The 22,696-nt window shown below is 37.7% G+C and overlaps 1 protein-coding gene across 1 annotated transcript; it reads right to left on the minus strand.

The window, feature by feature from the left end:
* Positions 1 to 1,693: 1,693 nt before the first annotated feature.
* On the minus strand, positions 1,694 to 18,667 carry LOC146162564 (uncharacterized). Its single transcript, XM_083385236.1, has 20 exons — positions 18,538 to 18,667; positions 17,211 to 17,359; positions 16,223 to 16,355; positions 15,248 to 15,392; positions 13,917 to 14,045; positions 12,949 to 13,105; positions 12,406 to 12,626; positions 11,768 to 12,020; positions 11,164 to 11,304; positions 11,000 to 11,008; positions 9,661 to 9,807; positions 8,508 to 8,680; positions 7,911 to 8,051; positions 6,968 to 7,132; positions 5,992 to 6,177; positions 5,089 to 5,224; positions 4,365 to 4,566; positions 3,587 to 3,684; positions 2,503 to 3,271; positions 1,694 to 1,914 (listed from the first exon to the last, which is right to left on the minus strand). Exons 1-20 carry the CDS (start codon positions 18,605 to 18,607, stop codon positions 1,694 to 1,696), a joined length of 3,645 nt encoding a protein of 1,214 aa, XP_083241362.1. The 5' UTR covers positions 18,608 to 18,667.
* Between the last annotated feature and the right edge of the window lie 4,029 nt (positions 18,668 to 22,696).

Consider the following 22,696-nt stretch of genomic DNA (forward strand, 5'->3'; position numbering starts at 1 on the left):
AAAAAAATCATACCACTTGAAATTGAAACATCTTCAAATGGTTAATTCTTACAGTTTTCCGGCGCTCATCTAGAATCCTACCACAACGAACATTATTTGGGTTAGGGTGCCGGTTAGCGTTTGGGTTTGGGTGAGTCCAGTAATAGTGTTAAACAATATTACTTGACCTACCCACACCCAAACACTAACCGACACCCTAACCCACATATTATGCATTGCTTAATAATCATTTCAACGTTGTGGTAGGATTCTAGACCAGCGCCAGTTTTTCTACTCTTATTTGCTTTATCTCTTATTAAACTCACATATTGTATCAAGCATTTGCGAAACACGCACCTTTTTACAAAAGGTCTTGTTTACCGCGACGTTTTTTTAAGTATTTTTTCACAATTATACATTTAGATCAAACATGGCGCTGATTTGGCCTGTCCTCTTAGTGAAATATTGGCTTAGTTTTAGAAAACAAGAATGGCGGATAGTCATATTCTGCACTTTTTTTTATCTATGTAGAAGTGTAGAAACAAACAAATTGTACTGTCACATAAAAACGTGTTATTTTGAACCTAATTTATAATTCAAAGTTCGGTCTCTACTATTTTTTAAACTCGTTCTAAAATCGACGGCCAAAATGGTAAATAATGGTTTTCCTAAAGGTGCTGCATTTATCATAATGCAGATTCGATTAAACAAGTGTTTCTTTTAAATTGCGACGCCTTTTGAAAAGTTTAATCGACTTGGGACACAACCAAAGATAAAAATTTTACTACTTTTTGCTGATTTACGACCGTACTTGTGGAAGATATTTATAACAGGATGCACAGCAGAATGTAGCCCACATCTCCGGGGAAAATATACTATTTTCTTACTGCAGTTAAGTAAGCTAAGAAACAAAACACTCTTGTGGCACCCTTGACAAATTAGACCACCAGGGCGCCGAGACGCACAGTTTAGATTCAGAACATGGATTAAAATGGTAAAATAGAGGTCACTGGTTAAGTATGCCAATGCCTGAATAACTCCTTTTTGAGACAAAGGAACATTTGTTAAAACTCGTACATTTAAAAGGCACAAACATATTACAGTACAATTTGTAATATTCAAATCATTTGCAATAGCGAAGAAATTCCCCACAATAAATATATTGCAACAATCGATGTAATACAGCGGCAAAATACAGACAGAAATGCAACAAAAGATAAACGTGCGAAAATAAAATAAATAGAATTAAAATATGTCAAACGAATAACAAATGTTTTGCGCCTATGTCTTTTTTTAAAATGTTTTGCGCCTATATCTTTTTTTCAGCTCGCGGGTCAGCAGGCTTTTTCGGCACCCTCGCATCATAAATTAAAATATAGTTAATCTCATTTTTCTAATTGATACAAATTGACGAAAAACCACAAGGGTTTAAATCAAAGTTAATTAAAAAGTGGCTCATCTGAAGTAATTGCCTAAAGGTTATAAGCCAATTATCCAAAAATATAACAAGTAAGGTTCGACGTATTAATGGCAAACACTTTTTTTAAGTTAGTAATAAATTCATATCTGAGATACGTCATACGAATAACTCGAAAAATATAATAAAACCTAGATAATAACCAAATCAATTCAAATCCATTTGACCAATAGAACTGTGGTTTTGCGAGGATGGTATACTTAAAAAAACAGATTAGCTATTCTTAGACTATACGGTTTAACAGTATTGACCCAAACCGCCTAACGTATATAGAAAGTCTCCATCCAGTCTGTAGTAGTCCTGATTCAAGTTCCACCTCGGAGCAGCATTCGGACCGATCGCTGGATCACCGTTCTTGTACAGCGGCTGTGTGGCCAGATGCTTTCCTGCATCCAGCAGCTCGTACATGACACCCATGCATTTCGCCATGTGCGTTGGTTCGCCGTTTAGGGTCCGTTCTGCGTCACCAAAAGCGATTTGTTAAAGAAGATAAAATGAAAAAAGAATAGAATCGTTTTGTGTTGGGTCCAACATACATAGTAAAGTTTCCTTACAAAGTTAAATTTTTTAAAGATGTGTAGAAAGAAATTGTTGTAATGATATAGGCTTTAAACTTTCTACCCAAATGAATTTGTGGACCTATATAGTTTTATTAAAAATCGAATCATTACCTCAATAAAGTGTAGGCCGTGTCCAAATGAGTCACCTTGTTTCAAATTTTTGACGTAAGTACATCCAAGTAAAATCATTGACTAATGTAAAAGCAAAACTGCTTTGCATTTCAAAGATTTTTAGAATATTGACTTAATAGTATTGGTGGGATTCACACCCTAAAGGCCTACAGTAATTACAGCACTGTTGAACACACATAAAAATATCTAAAATTGACATAATTGTCTTTGACTAAGTGATTCGGAATAACGTACGTTCACCTAAGTCTAGTTACCGACACATAACACTGATTTCAACACTTAAGTAATAAGTATTCTTACATTAAATAAAACCAACTATACTGACTGAAATAGCTACAGCACAGCTTTACAAACCCAAGCATTGTAGCAAGCCGGTGTAGAGGTCGTCGAACTGATCCAGATCTGCGGCGGTTCGCTTATTAAGCTTGTGCGTTTTCGTATTCATGTACTTTATCCCAAAAGGCACCGTCTCTAGCGGCCAAACGCCATCCTTTTCCTCAAAGTCCAACGACCTGCCGGAAAAGCAAAACGACCAGCAGCTTGTCGCGTTCTTGGTGTCGCAGACGCCGCAGAGCCCCTCGATTCGGGGGAGACACTGGACCTCGGACCAGGCCGGTGGCTCCCCTTGAACTGGCACCAGTTCCCGGCCGTGCGCGATCTCCATAAAGCGAACGTAATGCGACTTCTCGAAGCTTGACGCAAGTGGGTCAGCTGCAAACGCATCCAAGACGCCGTTCGACCCCACGGACGCCGCGAGCTCGCGCGCCTGTTTCTGTGACGTCATAAAAGGTGAGCACGGGCTGCTGCCCTCGCCCTCGTATACGATCTCGAAAGCGGCCTCCAGGGCGGACGTGAGGTCGCACACCGGGAACAGAAAGGCGCTCGAGCGCTTCTTTGTGACGTACCACTGGCGGAAGTCGAGCTGTCGCGAGAGGTTGGCGGTGAAAAGTGTCGCAGAGCTCGAGTTGAGTTTGACGCAGGCCTCGGCTCGCACGAGCTGCAGCATTAGGTTGGCGTACAGGGCTCCTATGTTGTACACGTCACTGATGTAGGGAAACTCGAGCGCTGCGTCAGCCATGCGGAACGCCTTCTTCCAGAACGAGCTCGAGTTGCTTTTGGGAATCTGCCGGGAAAAGTGGATGCTTAAATAACGCTGGAATATATTTCATTGTATTCTATTGGGTATGTAAAAAAGAAACCCAACAAGGTTTTATAAATCCGGGTCGATTTTTATTCAATGTTGTATATAGTTTTTTTGTTTGAACTGTTGACAAAGGAGCATTGTCTTTGGCACTATAAAAAAACTGTTCAACTATAGCAACCCGAGTCCCGTATTGCCTGGTTTGCGCTCTCTTTTAATCTTGCAACTTGTTTTAAATTTTAGCAACAAATGCATATCACCTAGCTAACGCAGAAAATTTTCCTAACTACAAATCACCTTTATTTTTGAACCAGCTTGAGACGCGACGTCAAACCATCTCGGTCCTCCGGAATCAGAAGTTTCTTCATCTTCTTCTTCCTCATCGAAGTGGACATCTGCAACGAAAATGTTATTTCGTTGATAGATTTTTATAATTGTGCAACGGTTGTGTTACGCAAAACACCTTTAGAAACCCTTAAGGATTTTTCAGCAACTGCGCGACATCCCTGAATCATTTCTGTGATTAACTTGACAAGTCTCGGCGTTTTTTAAACATGATTTTAGAAAAGAAGCGTTCGAAAAACATCGGGAAAGTAGAAAAGCAAATCGAAGTTGTTTGTTTAGTTAGTTAAGAGATTTTTGTGAATGTACTTTTTTTTTACAGTGGTCGAGTTTTCAGAAACGCAAAACATATGAAATATGTTTACAAAAACGCCTTAATAAAAGTTTCTAGCCTTTAAGGAGTGCAACTGATCAGCAAAAACTTTAACATTTTTTTAAAACCATGTCATCATTCAACATCGACAGGGGTTACAAATATTGGAAAAGCCAAAAGTTAGGTAAGCTAGATATCAACTTGTTTATATTCGTAAAATGGTGAACTAATTTCCTTAATGCAGTCCTTTGCTAACTCGGCCTTGTTATGGGCCTCTTGATATTGACATCGGTAACACGAAAACTTTATTCAAAACTCTTACATTTTAAACGAAATTCTTTTAACGACACAGTCAGTGAGAAAGCATTGAAACAAAATGCGATTTAACCAGGCGTATTCTTAAAGGTTAAACGCAGTTACCTCTGAACTTTGTTTTGCCTGAGGAATCGTTGTACTTGCGCCACCTGCCGCAATTCGAAGTCGGCAGATTATTCCAGAAGAGAGCGATAGAATGCAGCACTTCGTAGACTTCAGGTGAAGCTGGTTTCTCAATCTCGGCAAAAACCTCCTTGATGAGGTTTTTTGAGAAAGGCTTCAGTTCCAGCACTAAATCAGGTCGCAACTAAAAAGACATAGTCCTTTAAAGAACGGAGCACAGTCGCAAGTTAATTTGAATGACATGGAGCTGTTCACAACGTTACCTTACATTTATCTTACAGGGGTCGGGTAAAAAGTTATGCTTTACAGGAATTGTAAACGCAAGCTACCCTTACATTTTATTCGTATGTTTTAAGTAGCAGTGTATATCCGACAATTTTTTTTTATTGGCCGTGAAATTATTATAGTTAGACACGCCAGTTAACTACTTTCCAAATGTCTTCATTGCCTATCTGGCTAATATATAACCAGAACAGCTAACTTTAAAAAAGTTAGTTTGTCAGTTAACTAAAACGGCATTTTTACCTATTATGGCTTTTATTATTTGCTAAAACTCACAATTTGCAACGAATCGGTTTTGTCTTTGTAACAAAATTCAAGGTAACGCATATTCTACATTGTGGGTTCTATTTTTAAATCGCCAGCAGAAAAACTTAAACTGGTCAATTCGGCAGCTAATGGTGCATTGTCGATTTCCATACTTTACCTCGTAAAATTCCCGAGACGGAAAAGGCGTAGGATAGCTGGGAATCCAGTCGAGGTTTGTTAAATTGGGACTTCCTCCGATCGAATTAAGAACGTTTGCGGCCAAACTGAAGTGAAGCATTTCTTCCGTTGAAATGCTGCCATTGGATTGGAAAGTGTTAATAACGCTAAGTTAGATAAAAAATCAGAGTTTCTTTAAAAATTGGGAAGTTTACAAGGTTTTGTACAAGGTTTTGTAAATTCGCTGTTGTTTGTCACGCCCTCAACATCTCCCCCGTTGAAATATTTGCCGCAACGAGTTAAAGAGAGCAAATCAGAAAAAATAGAGGTATAAAACAAAACGCTCAAGTGAAGCTTTCATTGCATAAATTAACATGTTTATTTGAATGTTTTCCTTGGAGCTAGGAATGTTCTCATGTGGTTGGTTGGTTAGTGGGGTATAGGTAAACAAAAAAATCCTTGTTTGTAATACTGTAGGCAAAACATCACTGTTTATTCATTTTTATTTTAGAAAACTGTTGTTTTCCTCATATATTTCCGTTTCGCAGTGCTGTGTACAGGTAATTTATATACGATTAAAGTCATTTTCGATTTTTCATCAAAATAAATTGTTAATTTTGCACTTAATGTAAGTCATTGATTGATGTATGTCATTACAACACTGTCGTTCCGTTATGCTTTTTAGTCCTATTTTTAAAGACAAAAACAATGTTAGCCGGCAAATTTACGTCTTTTTAAACCCGCCTTTACTAACTACCAGCCCTAAATCCCTAAACGTGTGGCCAAAAAATGGCATGACAGGGCAGATACAACAAAGACAACATTGAAACGAAAGCATAGATAAATACTTAAAAGATAATCATTGGAATCTCTTTTAATTCTTCAAATACAAAAAAAGTATCACCTCTTTAGCAACTTGGAGACTTGCTTGAAGCGGTCACGCTTGAGTGAGAAAAAGGCGGTCAGGTAAGGAGGGATTGTGTAAAGCTCGACAAGCATCGCAGTCTGGAAGTGGCGCCGGAGGTCGGTCAGCGTCTTCTCCAGGGCCGCTGCGGTCCCGCACACTTGGTGGCGCGATTGTTGAAACTTTCTAAAACAATACGACTCCCGAGTTAAACGGCCGTTGGGACAGTCAGTTAGAAAACCGGGACTAAATAACAGTAAACATGAAGTTGTAAGACTGATTGATACCAGCCAGCAGGTATCTGAGGTTCGCTGTATCCAATTTGTTGCCAAATAGCACTTTAAAGTAGGGGTGTCCTGAACTTTAGACAAAAACTTTCGCGATACTACACGACACTAAATGACGCCAATGCTATGCTTAAACAAACAAAATAGATGAAATTTAAAGGTTTAAAAAAATCCTATGTTGCAGATTTATAATTCGCTCCATTTTATTGTTGCTATAACTTTAAATTTACACTTTCCTAAACTCCTAAACTCTTGCGATAGAAAAACTACTCGCGCTCTCGGGACTCGAGTAAGACAACCGGCTACTCGATTCCCGAGTCCGACGTGCGCATGCGCATTGCGCAGTGCCAAAAGAAAAGACCGCATACTGTACCTTGTAAAGGTGAATATAAAATGGTGGAATGTTTTCCAAGCACGTATTACGGGTGGATGAATTATCGACAGCACTATGAATGGATTGCTGTATCTCCACCCCATTTTAGCCACTTATGTCTGTGAAATACAGGCTGTATAATCGGAGCCGGACCCAGGACTCGCCGAAAAAGCACATTTTGCCGGAGTCTGATGTGGAACTCGGGACTAAGAATTTGAACTCGACGTAATTTTTCGGTTAAAGTCAAACTTGGGTATTTTTCAACCGACTCTAAAGCCCTGGTTTAAAACCTTTGAAAAGCAACATATATTCTCACCCCGTTTGGTTCTTGGGTGTTCTGGGTTTCCCCACAACTTCGCACTCGATCCACCTTCGCACGATCTCGGTTTTATCGGGCGAAAGATCGCGAGTGGTCGGCATAAAGTTGGCGTCGTTCCAACCGTACGTGAACATCGACATGTTGATCAGGTGCATCTTGGACCTGTAATATAGAGAACTGCTTGTTCGACAAACTTTCACCTATGAATTTAGTTGAAAATGAATGTTAAAGCCAAATAGGCCGAGTAAATTGTCATCATCTTAAAAAGACGTTTCGATAAACACTTGTATCATCATCAGTTAATGAATTAAAGTAAATGAAGTCAACTGAAGATGACAAGTAGGTATCCAAACGCCATTTTGAGATGGTGGTGATTTACTAGATCTATTTGACATTGACATTTACATTATAGATCCGTTCATGGTGTGCCTTACATTATATGCTCGTTTGGCAATGCGAAACTAAATCAAACGCTTAAATCGTTTAATAAAAAATACCCTTAATTGGTGCGGGGAAGTTTATTACCTACTGTTAAATGGTTAATAGCTTCAGTATCTTATTGTCTTTTTAATAAATTTTTAATGAAAGTCTTTGACTAACTAAAGCGCTCTTAGACCACGGTTTTAAATGACCTGAATCGTCTTGGAAAAGTTACTTGACTTGACTTCAGTTTTACAACAAATGACTTAAATTTAGCCTTAAATCATTGAACCAAACCAATTGTTTTAGAACCCTTAATATAAAGAATGCAGTTGACCTCCCTTACACCTATACGCATTTTGATTCAGGGTTATTGAATTACATAAGTACCTTGTTAAACAATTCAGTCGATAGAACTATTTGCACATACCGTATATAATGTAATATAGCGTTAAATCCATTAGCGTTAAATCTGCAAAACTACTTCACAACTCTAAAGGTTATTCTTCAAAAATCTTACTTCACGCTTTCGATCGATCTTAGGTTGATGATGTCACGTTGGGCCATCACAGGGAACATGTTGTAGTAGAACTGGAAGATGGGCCTGATGTCCTCATCCCAAGTTGGACATTCCTTCTTCATTACCGACGGCGATAGAGAACTAATGTAAAATATTTTTGATCTCTTTGTGATTGCAATGTATTGACGGGTATTTTGTCAAATATTGAAATAGCGATATTTTTTTTTTTGATAAACATGAGTACGTTTGGGTAAATCGCTTTTTATTGAAATCAGGTTATACAAAGCTACAGTAAAAAACATGGTTGCACGAGGCCAAAGGAGATTGACCACCACTGGTATAAAATAAACTTCGATAATTTGAATAAAACTGTTTTAGATACAAAGAACGATAAAAAAATTCCGCTTTTGGAGTCTAAATGTGACTTCAAATCAATTTTGTTCCTTAAATAAACTCCTCAAATATAAAGAGACAACGTACAAATAACGACATCCAAACTAAATTGTCACAAAACTATTTACTGTTGTCATCGTCTAAGTTTTCCATTGCTTTTAAGTATACCGGTATCTAATCGTTTTTAAGTCAAGTACAACGAACCTAAAAACTTTCAACGCGAAAGGGAAAGTGTAGTATCCTGAAGTGAGCGAACACTGCTTCAGCATTTTGTCATATCCGGGTGACCAATCACCCGAAAACTGACCCCCGTCCCCCACACGGACCCTTACCCCGCTGGGTGAAGTGTAGCTTGCAATGATACCCATCGGGTAAATCTAAAAAGAAACAAGGCTTCTTTTAGAGTTTTGTAATAAGCATACAACGGGCGGAAGTTTAACTCTTCAACACGTGAAGGGTTGTTAGTGTTACATCCATTTTCCAATAATTGCTGATTTTTATTAGAGTTAGACAGTCGTGCGGCAATCGTTGTGAATTGACTAATTTTTTGGTCGTTCATTTAGTGCTGACCATTGTTGACGACGTTTTGTCGCTATTTTGTGCAAAAAGACAACATTTCCTGCATGAAAAGATCTTGGTGAAGTGAGTTTTACACATGTTCTGCGACCCTGATAACCTGTCAACAAGCAAAATGTAACTTCTGCCGGGGTTTACTGCGATGACCTAAGTCAGTCTTTCTCAACCAATGGGTAGCCGCTTAAATTTGTTTGGTTCACCGATTGCACACGATAACTTGATTTGATTTTTGTATATTTTTTATAAACATAACTTCTTCAAAGTTTGACACAATTGCGGAAGCAATATGAAGATATGAAAATCAAACTTAAAATTGTTTGTCCCAATTTTGTATTTGTGTTTTGGTCACTTTAAGCTTACAAAAAGTTCTGGGTAGAGGATTGGGTCGCCAAATCTTGTCTGTATTCTTTCGCTTGTTAATTGGTTCGCCGCGAAAAAGGTTTGAGAAACACTGGCCTTATAGTGGTTAATTCGCCCAAATTTAAATGACTTTTTTATGTGAGAACGTTTCTTAAAGTGTTTTTTATTACTTGTATTGAAATGTGTTTAACCAAATATTTAATAGTTTCTTGTAATCGGAATAAATTATCAATTTTTGGCTCTCTAAATATGCCTTAACTGGGACTCGTCTTCAGTATTTCGGTTGTGACTTAATTGTTATATATTAAAAAATACGTGACTTGGATCCACGTTATTTTACAAACGTCTTGACTGAGTCTTAGATCATTTGAAAAATGACTTGTTTACAACAGTGATTACTATATTATGACGTAATAGTGACCTGTCCATCCAATCCGCATCGTCTCGGGTGTCCGATGTTTCTGGTCACGTGCACAGAGAGTGTTCCCAAGCCGTTGAAGTCGGTAATCACGTTCTTGCTCATTTCCAGGGCGTCTTGGGGCCACGACAGGTACGGGTCGCACTGATTCTGTTGGGGCGAGACAAAAATCAAGCAAACAGGGCAAACGCGTGTTTCTGGCGGCAAAAATATCTGTTGGCGCATGAAAAAACAATAGTAGACAAGGCAAACATGTTTTTAGGAGCAAAATACAGACTGGTAAAAATAATTTTTATATTTTGTTTAGGACCACCTGTTATCAATTAAGTTGGAAAATTTAAGATCAATGCAAGTTTTCATGTAATTTGAAAAATAGGGATAAAATGAAAGAACGTACGCAGTTTAAAACGATAGATTTGATTCGTTTTAAGTGTACTTAATATTTTTTGTTGCACAATTTTAAATTTAGATATTGCGAAACTCCCTGTTAATGCTGTTGTACGAAGCGCGTCTAAATAAAAATAAATTTTAGGCCAATTTTCACTTTTAATAGTTTCTGGACCGAAAATTGAAGGTATTTTAAGTTTACTTGTTCAATAACGTCATCTGTAAAAAAGACTTACGCCGATCCTGGTCGAGACAAACCAAAAAATTAAATAATCTTAAATATTATCTAATGAATGATTATTACTTGTAACTTTTTGAGGGTCGCGTTTTGGGCTTTAGGCTGACGAAAAATGTGACAATTGTCGTCTGGCCAGGTTTCAACAATTCAGCATCGCACTGAATTTTTTTGTACTTTAAACCACAACAGAAGGAAGTGAATACAAGTGTCTTCTTGGTGGCATCATGCTATGGTGAAATTACTCAAAATAAAAAGTCGAGGATTCTCTACTAGCTATTTGACTGCTACGAAAAATTGGGCTTTAAACTTTTTTCTTCACTTTTGTAATTTTTAAATCAGCGACGATTGTGATGGCGCTCATTACTTGGTATGTAAGTTTGTGTTTTTATAATTTACCTGGTTAAAGACAAGTATAATTTTGAAACGGGGCTAAGAAAAAACACTAAGCATTAATAAAACATTTGGAAACCATACTACATTTGTTATATTCTGACTGGCCAAAAAACTAAGGTTGTATCTTGATGGATCGAAATTATCGGCAGAAATTTTTGTCGATCAATGCTAAGATATCATATGTGTCGCATAAGGGCAGCAACAGTTTCCTTATTCGAAAGTATTTCATAAATATTTTTTTAAGCAAACGTCCAATCAGGCTTTTCTCGGCAAGTTAAGTTTTAATTGTTCAAGTACACGTTAGCGGGTCAGTAACAGCAAAACATGAATGTTCTTCAATGTCTTCGTATCCATCAAAAGTAGATTCTCGTACTGATTGAAAAAATACGACGTAACACTGCATACGTTTCAATCGCAAAACACGCAGCAAAAAAAAAAAAAAAAGTTTATCCCAATGTTTTTTACAAACTAACCTTCGGGTCATAAACGCACTTGGTCTTTGAATTCGACTTTTTCACGGCACTTAAATCAAGCCTGGCTCCCTGAAGAGGCCTTCCGAAGCTAGTGACCAAGGTGGGAATCTTCCATGTTTGTCCTCGACTCAGGCGGTGGGTAAATTCACCCATCGTCTGCGAGTAAAACTTTTAAGTTAAAAAACCTGCGATTATCTCGGTCAGAGTTGTGGTCCAGTCATTAACATAGAAAGCTAAAAACAAAGTGAATTCCATAAACATAATATAAAACAAGTCGCAATTGAAATATCCAAACTATAACAGACAATTGTATAGCACAATTACATTAATCCATGTATAGGGGTGGTAAATATATTTATATATATATATATATATATATATATATAATACATGCGTCGGTATTCCGCCCTATGCTATTTGACCATGACGATTTACAGTGAGCGGCGGCCTTAGCGGTTGCGAAATTACTTCTGCATAAGCGCACGTCACACACGGGTTTTGAGTAGTCTTATTAATCCGACTTCTGCCAAATTGACTGCATGACTCCGTCAAGTCGCGAGCCCGACTCTGACTCGGAAGCCCTGGTGTACACTTTATGAAACTTGGCGTACGAAATCACCTTAAAATTCAAACCGAACGGGTTTTCCAGTGCCACCACGTTGCACCTGCCCACACTGTTGCCGTTGTACTCGTAGCAGTGGTGTGGTAACATATCGCAAAGATCATAGCGGAGGCGCCGGCTACGGTCGGAAAATTCATTGGCCAAGGCGGAGCGGTTGACCAGGGCCACGCGGTGGTCAGTTAAGGCATCTAGGATTCTATCAGGTGTTCCATGAAGTGGCAGCTGTACTATCCCACCAAGATAGTGGTACCTTAAGATGAATAGCAGGTTTAGTACATGTCTAAAAATCGGTTGACCACTGTAAAAAAGAGATCGGTTGAAAACGTTGCTCCGTTAAAAGTGTGATCAGGCAAAGGGGCTACTTTACGAGGCTATTCTATTCTGCTTACAGTTAAATTGTTTTTGATTAAAGTAGCTCGCAGTTTGTATTCGAATTTGAGACATGGCGTTTAAAAAAAACAAGTGTCATACTAGTGTCACCAAGTTGTGCTACAAGTGTTATTAAAACTAAAATATACAGCATTACTCTAAAAACTATATCTTTCAAGACAAAGCTTAGGATTAGAGGAATCGTCTCGTACGCTATTTATTTTTATGTACACAAACAGGGCCTTTAGGCGTGAAGGATACTCTACCAGTAGTCGTTCTGGTGGACACGGTCCAGAGCGCCTCCTGTGGTCATTAAATAAAAATGATAACCGCCGCAAGAGAGCGCTCGCGAGTAGCAGTCGTGGCCTTGGTCTTTGCAAAGGTCTCGATGCGTGAGAACGGCGAAATCTACGTGCTTCAGCGTTGAGAATTTGAAACCTTCGTTGAAGTTGCTTTTCACCACAAAAGACAGGTCGGCGACAATTTGCTGTGGAATGCAAGACAACTTTGGTAAATCCTGTAAGAAGGAAAATTACTGAAAACACATTTCGCTTTCCGAAGTCTTGGTTTCGTGGTTTTTAACTTTACAGCGCATGATTAGTAAAGTGCATCAAAAATGAAAAGTAACACAATATACCATATGTCTCTAAGTTAAACCGGTGATGTTTTTTTTACTATTTAAAGTCAATGATGAAGAATGTCTGATTTTCATGGCCGTGTGGAATACATTTTAAAGTATTTACGTGGAAAATGAATAAAGAAATGTTCTAACGTTCAAAATCAAATATGCTGTAGCAACAAACCCGCACCATTTCCCGCAGGTCTAAGTTGAATGGGACTTCCCATTTGGGGTCCAGATTAGGCGTGTGCGTTCTCATCACCCGACCACCCCAAAGATTGACCGGGTCGTCTGATGACGTCATCCCAATGGTGCCGGTCAACCGACCGCTCCTTAACTCGTACACGCTGAGTAAATAAAAAAAGTTACGTCATTTAAGTGTCTGAATGTATCAGTTTGGATTCGATATTCAACAATACGATATGGAATGCCAAAATATTTTTTCTTACACACAATTTTGGCAAATCCCAAATATCAAGCGGAACTGTAAATCGTTTTTATAGACATATGTCAAACTGTAGCTGTTTGGTTTATTGTAGTTGTATTAAATCAAATGTATATGTTAAAACAAAGTTTACTCCGTAGTATAGGTATCGCGAATTTGCCGACTTTTGTTGTTAATTTCGAACAAACTAATTTCGAAACGCTACTATATTTTACGTTTGCCAGCCTTAAGTTTCCAAACTTGGTATTATCAAGTTATAGCATATCGTAAACAAGCAGTCTTAGGCAAGTCACATAGTGACGTTCTCTTTCGAATATAGCTTGTAGTTAATATATAAATTGTTGTTGCCAGGCATAATATTAAGCAAAAACAGCTCTTGTAATAATTATATTCTCCAACGATTCGCCACCCTATTCAAGTTGCCTTCTTCAGTCTTATCGCGTTGTTGCTAGCGTATTTTCTTTTCGTTTTTTTTCTTTATGTTTTGTCATACGATAAGCGTTTGACGTCATTTATCCTGAAAGCGACTTGTATAGGTTTGCCAAGACGTTGAAAAGAAATCAAATCACAAGATGAGCTGCTTTTTTGAATAAAAGTTTGTATTTATTTATTTAAGCTGTGGTTCAAGCGGCAAAATGAAATCGCTAGAAAAACGAATAATAAAGAAAAAGAAGGGCGGTTACTTTCAGTACTAGTTTTATCAAGAAACTTACAAATTGTCCAGTACAAAAGAGATCGAAAGGGAACTGGAATTCTTGAACTGGCTTTTATATTTGTCATTCAGCCATTCCACGTTCACCAACTTGCTCTTGAGGTTGGGGGACATTCCAAGATCCCCAGAACTGCAACGAAATTACGTCGGTGGTACTTAACCTTGTGAAAAAGGTTAAGAAAACAACGCAGTGCTGTTTTGAAATTACTAAAAGTGTCTTAAAGGTGCCACACGTGAGGAAGGAGGGGGGGGGTATTTTCTTTTTTCCGAAACGATCATTTTTTTTACACGGAACGATTGAAAATTTTTAGAAATGGCATCACAAAGTTAGCAAGTAATTTTGAGAAACCGCGATAACCCAATTTGCAACAAAATAATTAGAAGTAGAATAACGCCTTTTCAGCTTAGGCTACATTAACCACTATAGTCTTTTCATAAACATTATTCGAAAGTACTAAAATACAAATTTAGGGCTGCGAGCTTCCTACATTTTTTGGCAATTTGCAATTAGGTGGAAAAACTGTTAGGGGAGTAAATTCCATTTTTCCATTTTCTTAGACTGAGCTAGGTTATCAAACCACGTTAATCAAAACACTCAAAACTAAACTAAAAACAAATTGAACATGTTAAGTTTTCGTCAAAAAATGAAAAAAGCCGTACACAGGGTAACTCCAATTTTTTTCGTATCCACCATCGACAAAGACTACTTCGCGTCATTATAACTCCATGGCGTGACAAATACAATTTAGGCTGTTTCATATTTTGCAGAATTATAAGGCATTGTTTAAATGTGAAACTAGAGTAAATCTGGTCAAGAAAACTGCTGACGCAGCGGACTGACTTTAAGTCACCACATCCGTTTTATTGGGTGTCAGCTTAATGCCGAGTGGCACCGGCTAACGGTAAAGCACACCAACAGGTCCCATGTATTGGCCGGGTCAGTGCTGGGACTTTAGCAGCCCAAATTGCATAACGCCATACAAGCAATGACAAGTACAATTAACTAATACTAAATGCCCGTTTACACTACAGCTGCACCGGGCGTGAAATTATTTTCACTACAGCTGCAGTGAGCTGCGCTCAGCGTAAAAATCGCTCCAAAACGAAACGTGTTTCAATAGCTGCCCTGGGCTTAAGTTTAGCAAATCGTAACTTTAAGCTAGCTGCAGCTGCTGTACCGGGCTTGAGTTTAGCAAAGCATGAAACGCTCGCCACAATAGATTTTAAATGCAAATTACGCTTTGCTCAGCTCATTTCAGCTGTAGTTTAAGCGGGCCTTAACAGTACAAAGTAGCACCAACCCGGTCAATAACTTGAACTTGATATTCTTACCCCGGAAAACGGTAAGTGTTGTAGTGAATCTGAGCGGGAAGCATCAGAGCTTTCAACACGCCGTCCACCACTAGGTGGTATCCTATCACTTGGGATGCTTCTTGCCAATCAGGATCAAGATCCACCATCCGCCCATGGCTAACACCTGAGCGAAGAAGTCGAGAAAAAATGTGGGTATTTTCGGTTTTCTTCCTATACTATAAGACCCAAGAAAACCCACAAAGGTTTAATTGCTGAACTACATTGAGCCTGAAGGATGCATTATGTCTGATTAAAAACTTTAATCTGTAAAACGGAAACTTAAACAGCTTCGTGCTGCTTTATCATTAATTAATCTCAGGCCTAATTTTGTTCAATAAAAAAGGTCATTAAAATTGGTGATGTTCGATACTTGACATTTTAATCGGATCCCGGTATCCTCCTATCAAGACAAAACGAACGCGATCCGATCAGATATCCTAATGCTAAATCAAACACAATTGTTTAAACTAAGATAATTTTTGTTCAGATTATATTAAGCCGAAGTTCGTTTTAGTATTAAGAAGTTTGAATACCATAAGTTGTTGTCCTCCTAGTTTTTTGATGAATTTACCTTTCAAGGCATAATTGCTAAATTGTGTGACAAATCAAATACCACTTCAGCCGATACCACCCTAGTACACGGACAAGTACCGATACTTCTAATTGGTATCGGCCAAGGTTCGATATTGTCGTACAAAGGTTTTTTTAAGGTTTGGTTTGGGTGAACGCTAAGTAGTTTTATGAGACCGCAAGTGTTTCATTTAAATACCAAAAAGAAGTCCAAAATTTGGGAAACCGCTGGAGAAATTTGTTTCGGTCCCCCAAAACACTTTAAAAAAAACACTGATCGTACATCCCTAATTTAATTTCGATATGTTCCCCTTTGCAATGACGATAACTTTAATTTTTAAGGACAAATACCCCCCCAAAAGGTTTGGCGCAATTACTACTCACCGCCTACTGAACGCATGGTCGCACCCCGGCACTTTTTCGTTGGCTCAAAGCACTCCGCAACTGTGTAGGTCTTTTCAAAATAAAAGTGCCCGTTTCCCATCGGATTGCCTGACATGGCATCATGCATGTAGAGCTGAAATGGATTAGTCAAAAGAAATTGAATTACCATATCGAAAATAATAACGTATCGAAAAAAGAGCAGCGGTATAGTTACTTTCAAAGAAGCGATTGAAAATCATTTAGCAAAGGTTTGGCAATATTCTTTGTGCTCGATACTTACCTGCTTACTAGAAAAAATGCAGCACGTTTAACTTTTTATTAGACGTTTAAAATAAATTATATCACGATAACTTTGTGTTATTTTGTCATTAAAGTTTCGCAAGTCTTAATTTGGTAATTTGTTTTAATAAAATGTTCAAGTGAATGATAAAAGCGATTAAAAACAAAAAATGGACAAAAGTAACAGGGAAAGAATGCGATGTATATAGGTCAGTCACAGTGTTGTAAAAAAGTGATTTTAAAATGACTTAAGTTCCAGTCGAATCCGTTTAAATAAATGACCATTCAAGTCCCAGTCAAGTCGTATTTAGACCAAGTCAACTATATGTCACGCCCTTCTCATAAAAATGCAAAGTTAAGCTATTAAGATTGTTAAACTCCTATGACTATAAGAAATAACTGAACTAAAAAATAAGAAAAACACATCATACAACAAGCAAATGTGCAAAAATTAGGATAAATAACACAATTTTATAAAAAGATACCTAATGAAAACATTTCATTTCAGCCCATTTACCCAAAAGACTTGAGTCGAGTAAAGTCAGTTTGCCCAGAAGACTTAAGTCAAGTCAAGTAATTTGAAATCAGTGATTAAGTGCACTTTATTGACTTGTCATTACAACACTGGTCAGTCAGTACCACTCGGATTACTTTGGTTACAATAGAAAAAAGAACGATCCAATGTGACTTTGTGTTCGAACTCACTCACATCGCCTCTATGCAATGCCATCCTCTGCCTGTATGTGTTGCAAGTCGGACAGAAGGCTTCCATGTTGAAGTAGCAGCGTATGTTGTTGGTGGTGGGCGTGCTGGCAACAAACCGTCCGTAGAAGTGAATCCGGGGCCAGCCTAAGTAAGCTGTAAAACAGAGGGAGTTTCCTCAATTTTCCTGAATTCTTGAATTTGTAAAAACAGTTTTTCACGGGTTCGACTGTTTAGTAAGACTCGACTGTTTAGTAAGAAGCCATGTTGTTTTTCAAAGTCAAGTAAATACAACAAACATAATGATGGTACATTTTTTAACCCAATTTAAATAAAATAAAATTATTTAGCGTTCATTTATCATAGAGCAGGGGTTGGCAATTATTATTGACAAGGGTCCGCATGGCTAGAATAGAAATGTGTTGGCGGGCCGGATACGAAGGGAATTTAAAATACACAAAATATTCCCAAAACACGTGGACGTATTTCTGTTAAAAGTTTTTATAAAAAGTAAGTTTGCTTCGCGGGCCGGATTCTGCCTGTGGTTTGCCAGTTCTGCTTTGTGCAACAGCTGGAACCTTCGCTTCTTAAACGAATGTAAGTTGTTATGACTGTTGACTTTAGTTATTTTTTCAGCTTTTTGGCTATACAAGATAGAATTTATTTTTAACAAATCAAGGTGATCTGGCATAGTAAGCTGTTGCTTTTAAAGTCTAATGTTTAAACGGCGATTAGGATGTATGTGAATGTATTTAAAAAAAAAGACGAACTATCCTGACAAATGGCTCTGTTTCGGAAATTCAGCATAATAGAAATTTATTTAATGCTAAGTTTCAAATAGTTTAGAAAATTAAGTCATTGGCAAATGCTACTTTTACTTACTTTGAACAGTTCTAAGTTGTGAGCTGTTTAACAGATTTAATTATCAACAGCAGAGTATCTGACTCTAATGAGCGGCGTTTATAATAAACCGCAGATTAAACTGCGATTCAAAAACCTGTTTCCTTATCGAGACCATACATTTACAACAGCATAGTGTTAAGGACATATTTTGTTTCAATCAAACTTCCCTATCTCTATAGCTCAAGCTAACATAATTTTAAAACCACCTTCACTACAGGCCAAAGCAATAAATAAATACCATACTAATATACGTTATTTGGACAGTTGTTGGACAGTCTGTATTTAAGTCTCTCTGTTTCTTAAACCTATACAAATAGGTATACGAACAGGTTTTCTAAAATTAGGTAATATCTGCGGCTAAATGAGAATCTACAGTAAGAGACATCACTGGTTTAGCAACTACAGATACGGCTGACAAACAGTTTTCTTACAAGGACATATGGCGTCGTAACAATTCTTTTGTTTTTTCCATCCGCCTTTGCACCGGTGTTGTCCTACCATAAGGTGGCGGTAGCACGACCTCGTTCGAACCTGAATTCCCTTGTCACAAGAGGCGCTACAGGTACTCCATTTCGACCAACGCGACCAAGCTGAAAAAAGAAGTTATGCAGTTCTCTGAATCAGTCGAATTGCCTGATTTCTAAACATAGATTACCAGCTGTGTGTTTAGCTTAAAGCAGCGATTCTTCAACTTTTTTATCATGCGGACCCCTTATGATTTCTTGGCATATTGCCGGATCCTTATACCCTATTGGAATATTGGCGGTCCCCTTTATAAAAAAAAATAAAAATTTGCAGTAAAATAAGTACTCTTAACAACCAGTTCGGTCATACTCACAATACTTTTTGTACACACGCTTACAAACGATTCATTATCAAAAGAATCCAATAACAAAATATTTTGGGAAAAAATATATGTATATTTTTTTTAGGCTTTCCAGGTTTTCGACCTTTCCTCACTGGAGATCTGGACGTTTTAAAGGTGCAAAATGTGTAAGTCGTAAAAAAGAAAACAATCGCGATTTGATGGTGTGAAAATGGTTAAATGCTTAGTTGCCATAGGACGCCCTAACTCAAGTTAAGGAATGCTGGGAATTCGCTTTTTTTAATCTTTGTACAAATGAATATCAGAGATTTCTTACTCGGAAGTTTTTTTTTAAACAGTAAGTTTATTTTTATTTTGTAATATAACACCTAAACCAGGGGTCGGCAACCTACGGCCCGCGGACCGGATCCGGCCCGCCGATGTAATTCATCCGGCCCGCCGCCTCTTTGACAAATTAGACGCGAGTCTATTTTACAAACTCTTCTATAACTAATTGTGAAAAAAAATTCGCGAATGTTCTTTATACGTCCAGTGTGTTTAGGTTTATAGATGCTGCTTTTGAAAGTAGATCAGCGCTTCTTTACCGTTGCGCCAGGAAAGGCTGCCAAGTGCGTCGCGCCAAAACGGAAAACGTATTAAAAAATATTGGACATATATTTTTTAACATATTTTTCCGCATTGCAATAAAAACGTGTGAACTCGAATTTTAAACCAAACAAACGTTTTTTTTTCGCGCTTTGCGTCAACACTGCCTCTGTAAATGTAATTAACGTTTAAAGTGCAAAAAATATCCGTCTGATCCACAGTTGTTCTAACATTTAAATAACACAATTATGAGTTATCATTTTGTGCGGCCCGCAAAGACCTTTCTGAGTTTGGTTTTGGCCCGCGACTAGAAAAACGTTGCCGACCCCTGATCTAAACAAACTAATTTTCGGTTTACCAAGTTTTTCTGATTAAACTGAACAGTAAATTATTTAAAACCTATGTTTTACTCCCAGACGCACTTAAAAAACGGCCATTTAAACCGGCTTAAAACGAATTGACTTTTTCTATTATGACAGAATAGGCTTCCAGCTTTTTGACCTGGCCACTCACCGCTTGCGTTTGTTCCACTGGTGAACAATAGAGCTGCCAGCGTTGCGAGTGAAGCAATAGAAAGGAAAGACCGACAGACAATACGCATCTCCAAACCTCCTATTGGGGCCTATATCGGCACAACACGGACTAGTTTCGATACGAAAAAACTAAAAGTAAAACAATCATTAAAGTAGTTTTCTTGTTTAGGAAACAAACACTGGAAATAAAGGAAAAGTTTGGGATGTCACTTTGTTTTCTATTTAATTCGAAAATAATATATATATTTGTGACTTTAATTGAAATCAAATTGCGTTGACTTCAGCACTGTACAAGTCTGTTTGGAGCAGAGTTGACGCAGGATATGAGCAAGTAAAACCGACCGTTAATACAAGGGCGAGAACCAAAGGCTAGTCAGCAAAATAATTCTGGCAGATTATTTTACGCCCAAATAAACTTATTTAAATTTTACCAACGTCTCAATATGGCCTATATTTTTTAAATTAAAAAAAAATAAGTTTTGTTTTGGCGTTAAATATCTGCCATAAATGTTTTTACGGGCTTAACAGTACTGTCAGCGTTGCGAGTTAAGCATTGGAAAGAAACGATTGACGGACAATGCGCATCTTGGAACTTCCCCTAATAGACTATTTTGTACGCTACACGGCTTAGTTTCGAGTAAGGAATGTTTAGTATTTTAACACAGAAACAACGCAATCGGGGCAATTGGTAGACCTCTGCGTTTTGTAATGACTTTCAAATTTTAGTCTAAAGTCTATAGGGATAGACCATCTGCAACTTTAATTGGTCAGGGCATGGCACTGACTTAAGCACTGCGTTCAAGGGCACGCAAATTGCGTTTCCTGTTTCGAGCAGAGTTGACGCAAGATTGAACCAGCGCAACCCGCCAGTTAATAAGTTAGAGCAACGACGAAACAACTAGCGAACTTTGCGTTACTGCAAAATACACAGTAAAACTTTAAATAATCATATCTACAGCGGTTTATCAATAATACCTTACAGTTAAAACCAACGACGTAATAAAACCAAATTCGCAAAATATGTGGGGCTTGGAGTTGGGTAATGTTCTGGCCGTTTAAGTCTTATTCTGATTAATAGTTATTAACCCTGTTTTGATCTTATTCCGAACTGTGTTTCATTCCGACGTTTATGCTATTCTAATTTCGAATTTCATTTTCTGGTTCTGTAAACGACGTGCGCCTATCAGCACTGTTCGTTTTCCTATTCAACCTGTCTCAACTTTCTCTGTTATTTGCGTTTTTGGAAAAAGGAAAACAACCACGATCCTTTTTCGCTGTCATGAAGGTTAAGAGAGTTTTTACTGTAAACTACCTCAAGCCCAACTAATCTATACACAATGCTCTTATCGTATCGTGCACACTTGGATGTTAGTTATTACACAGCCATAATATTGCTTTTTGAGGACTTCATTTAAAACTAAGCTGAACTGATTGGAGGGCAGAATTTTATTATCCTAGGCGAATTAGTTTTTCGTTTTCATGTCAATTGCCATCCTAACATCTCAGTTTCTAACTTGCGCAATCTAACAAAGGCCTTTTGTTTGTTGCATTACAGCTTCAGCGAAGGCTTTTGTGTTTGTTCTAAAAAACAACCTACATCTTGCTATTAAATTTGCTGTAGGAGTGGGCTACATAACAATAAACTGTAAGAACTTAGATGAACCGTAACCCTCATCTTCAGCGTTATTTCCTACAATACAGACTGATGGTGATTTAACAAAAGAACAAGATCCACAACAGTTTACGAGAAATGATGTTTAAAGTTAATTTGTAATCTTGAGTTTTGGACGCCTCGTGAGTGACGATATTTAAATTGCATTATACGCATATTAAAAACGATTTTAAAGTTAGTTTGCTGACAACTGCGCTAATGTGACTGTCAAAGTTTAAGGCTACGATAAATAGTTTTCGAAATGTCCAAAGTATCAATCTATTTACTGCATTTTTTTTGGAAATAACACAATTTAGGAAGTCGTTCTATTCTAGCTTTTAAACAATTCATCTACAAATTGTTTCGACGCGTTTACTCGACTAATATTGTTGCTCAATTTGTCTTCGTAAAATAAAACCTGAATGAACTAAAATACATCTTTTGTAAATAAAATAAATATTCATAATAAAATCCACGCTTCTAATGATTGACTGTCTATCGCAGTCGAGCCTAATTAACGGTAGTTGAGTAGCAGGCTATTTAGTAACTGCTCAAAAAAGCGCCATTCATTCAGTGTAATACACCGCCCAATAAACTACAATACAACGCATGCTTCCTTAACGAGGCGATACACACACTACACAGCCGATAGCACCATATGTCCAGCGTACTTTATCTCTACGTGTCGAATTAAGTCACCGAACATTTAAATTATAGACAACTTTAAGCGGGCTGGCTGCGGCCCTTTTTCTAAAGTTGTTGATATCGAAGAATACTAAAGCAAAGCGTGTGAGTCATTGTCCGACGGCAGCGCGAATTTAGAATGGAGCAAAAGTTAATTTTGAGTTGTTTAGTCAATCAGCAGTGACAAGCGTTTGCAAGAAAAACGCAAACTGACAGGCTTGGTATGTTTTAATAGCTCATAGCATTAGCTATATACACGATATATACACGAAAAAGTGGGGGACATAAGTCATTGTGGACAAAAATGTAAA

Source organism: Ascidiella aspersa, chromosome 3 (assembly GCF_963924565.1).
Source record: "Ascidiella aspersa chromosome 3, kaAscAspe10.2, whole genome shotgun sequence".
Taxonomy (NCBI): domain Eukaryota; kingdom Metazoa; phylum Chordata; class Ascidiacea; order Phlebobranchia; family Ascidiidae; genus Ascidiella; species Ascidiella aspersa.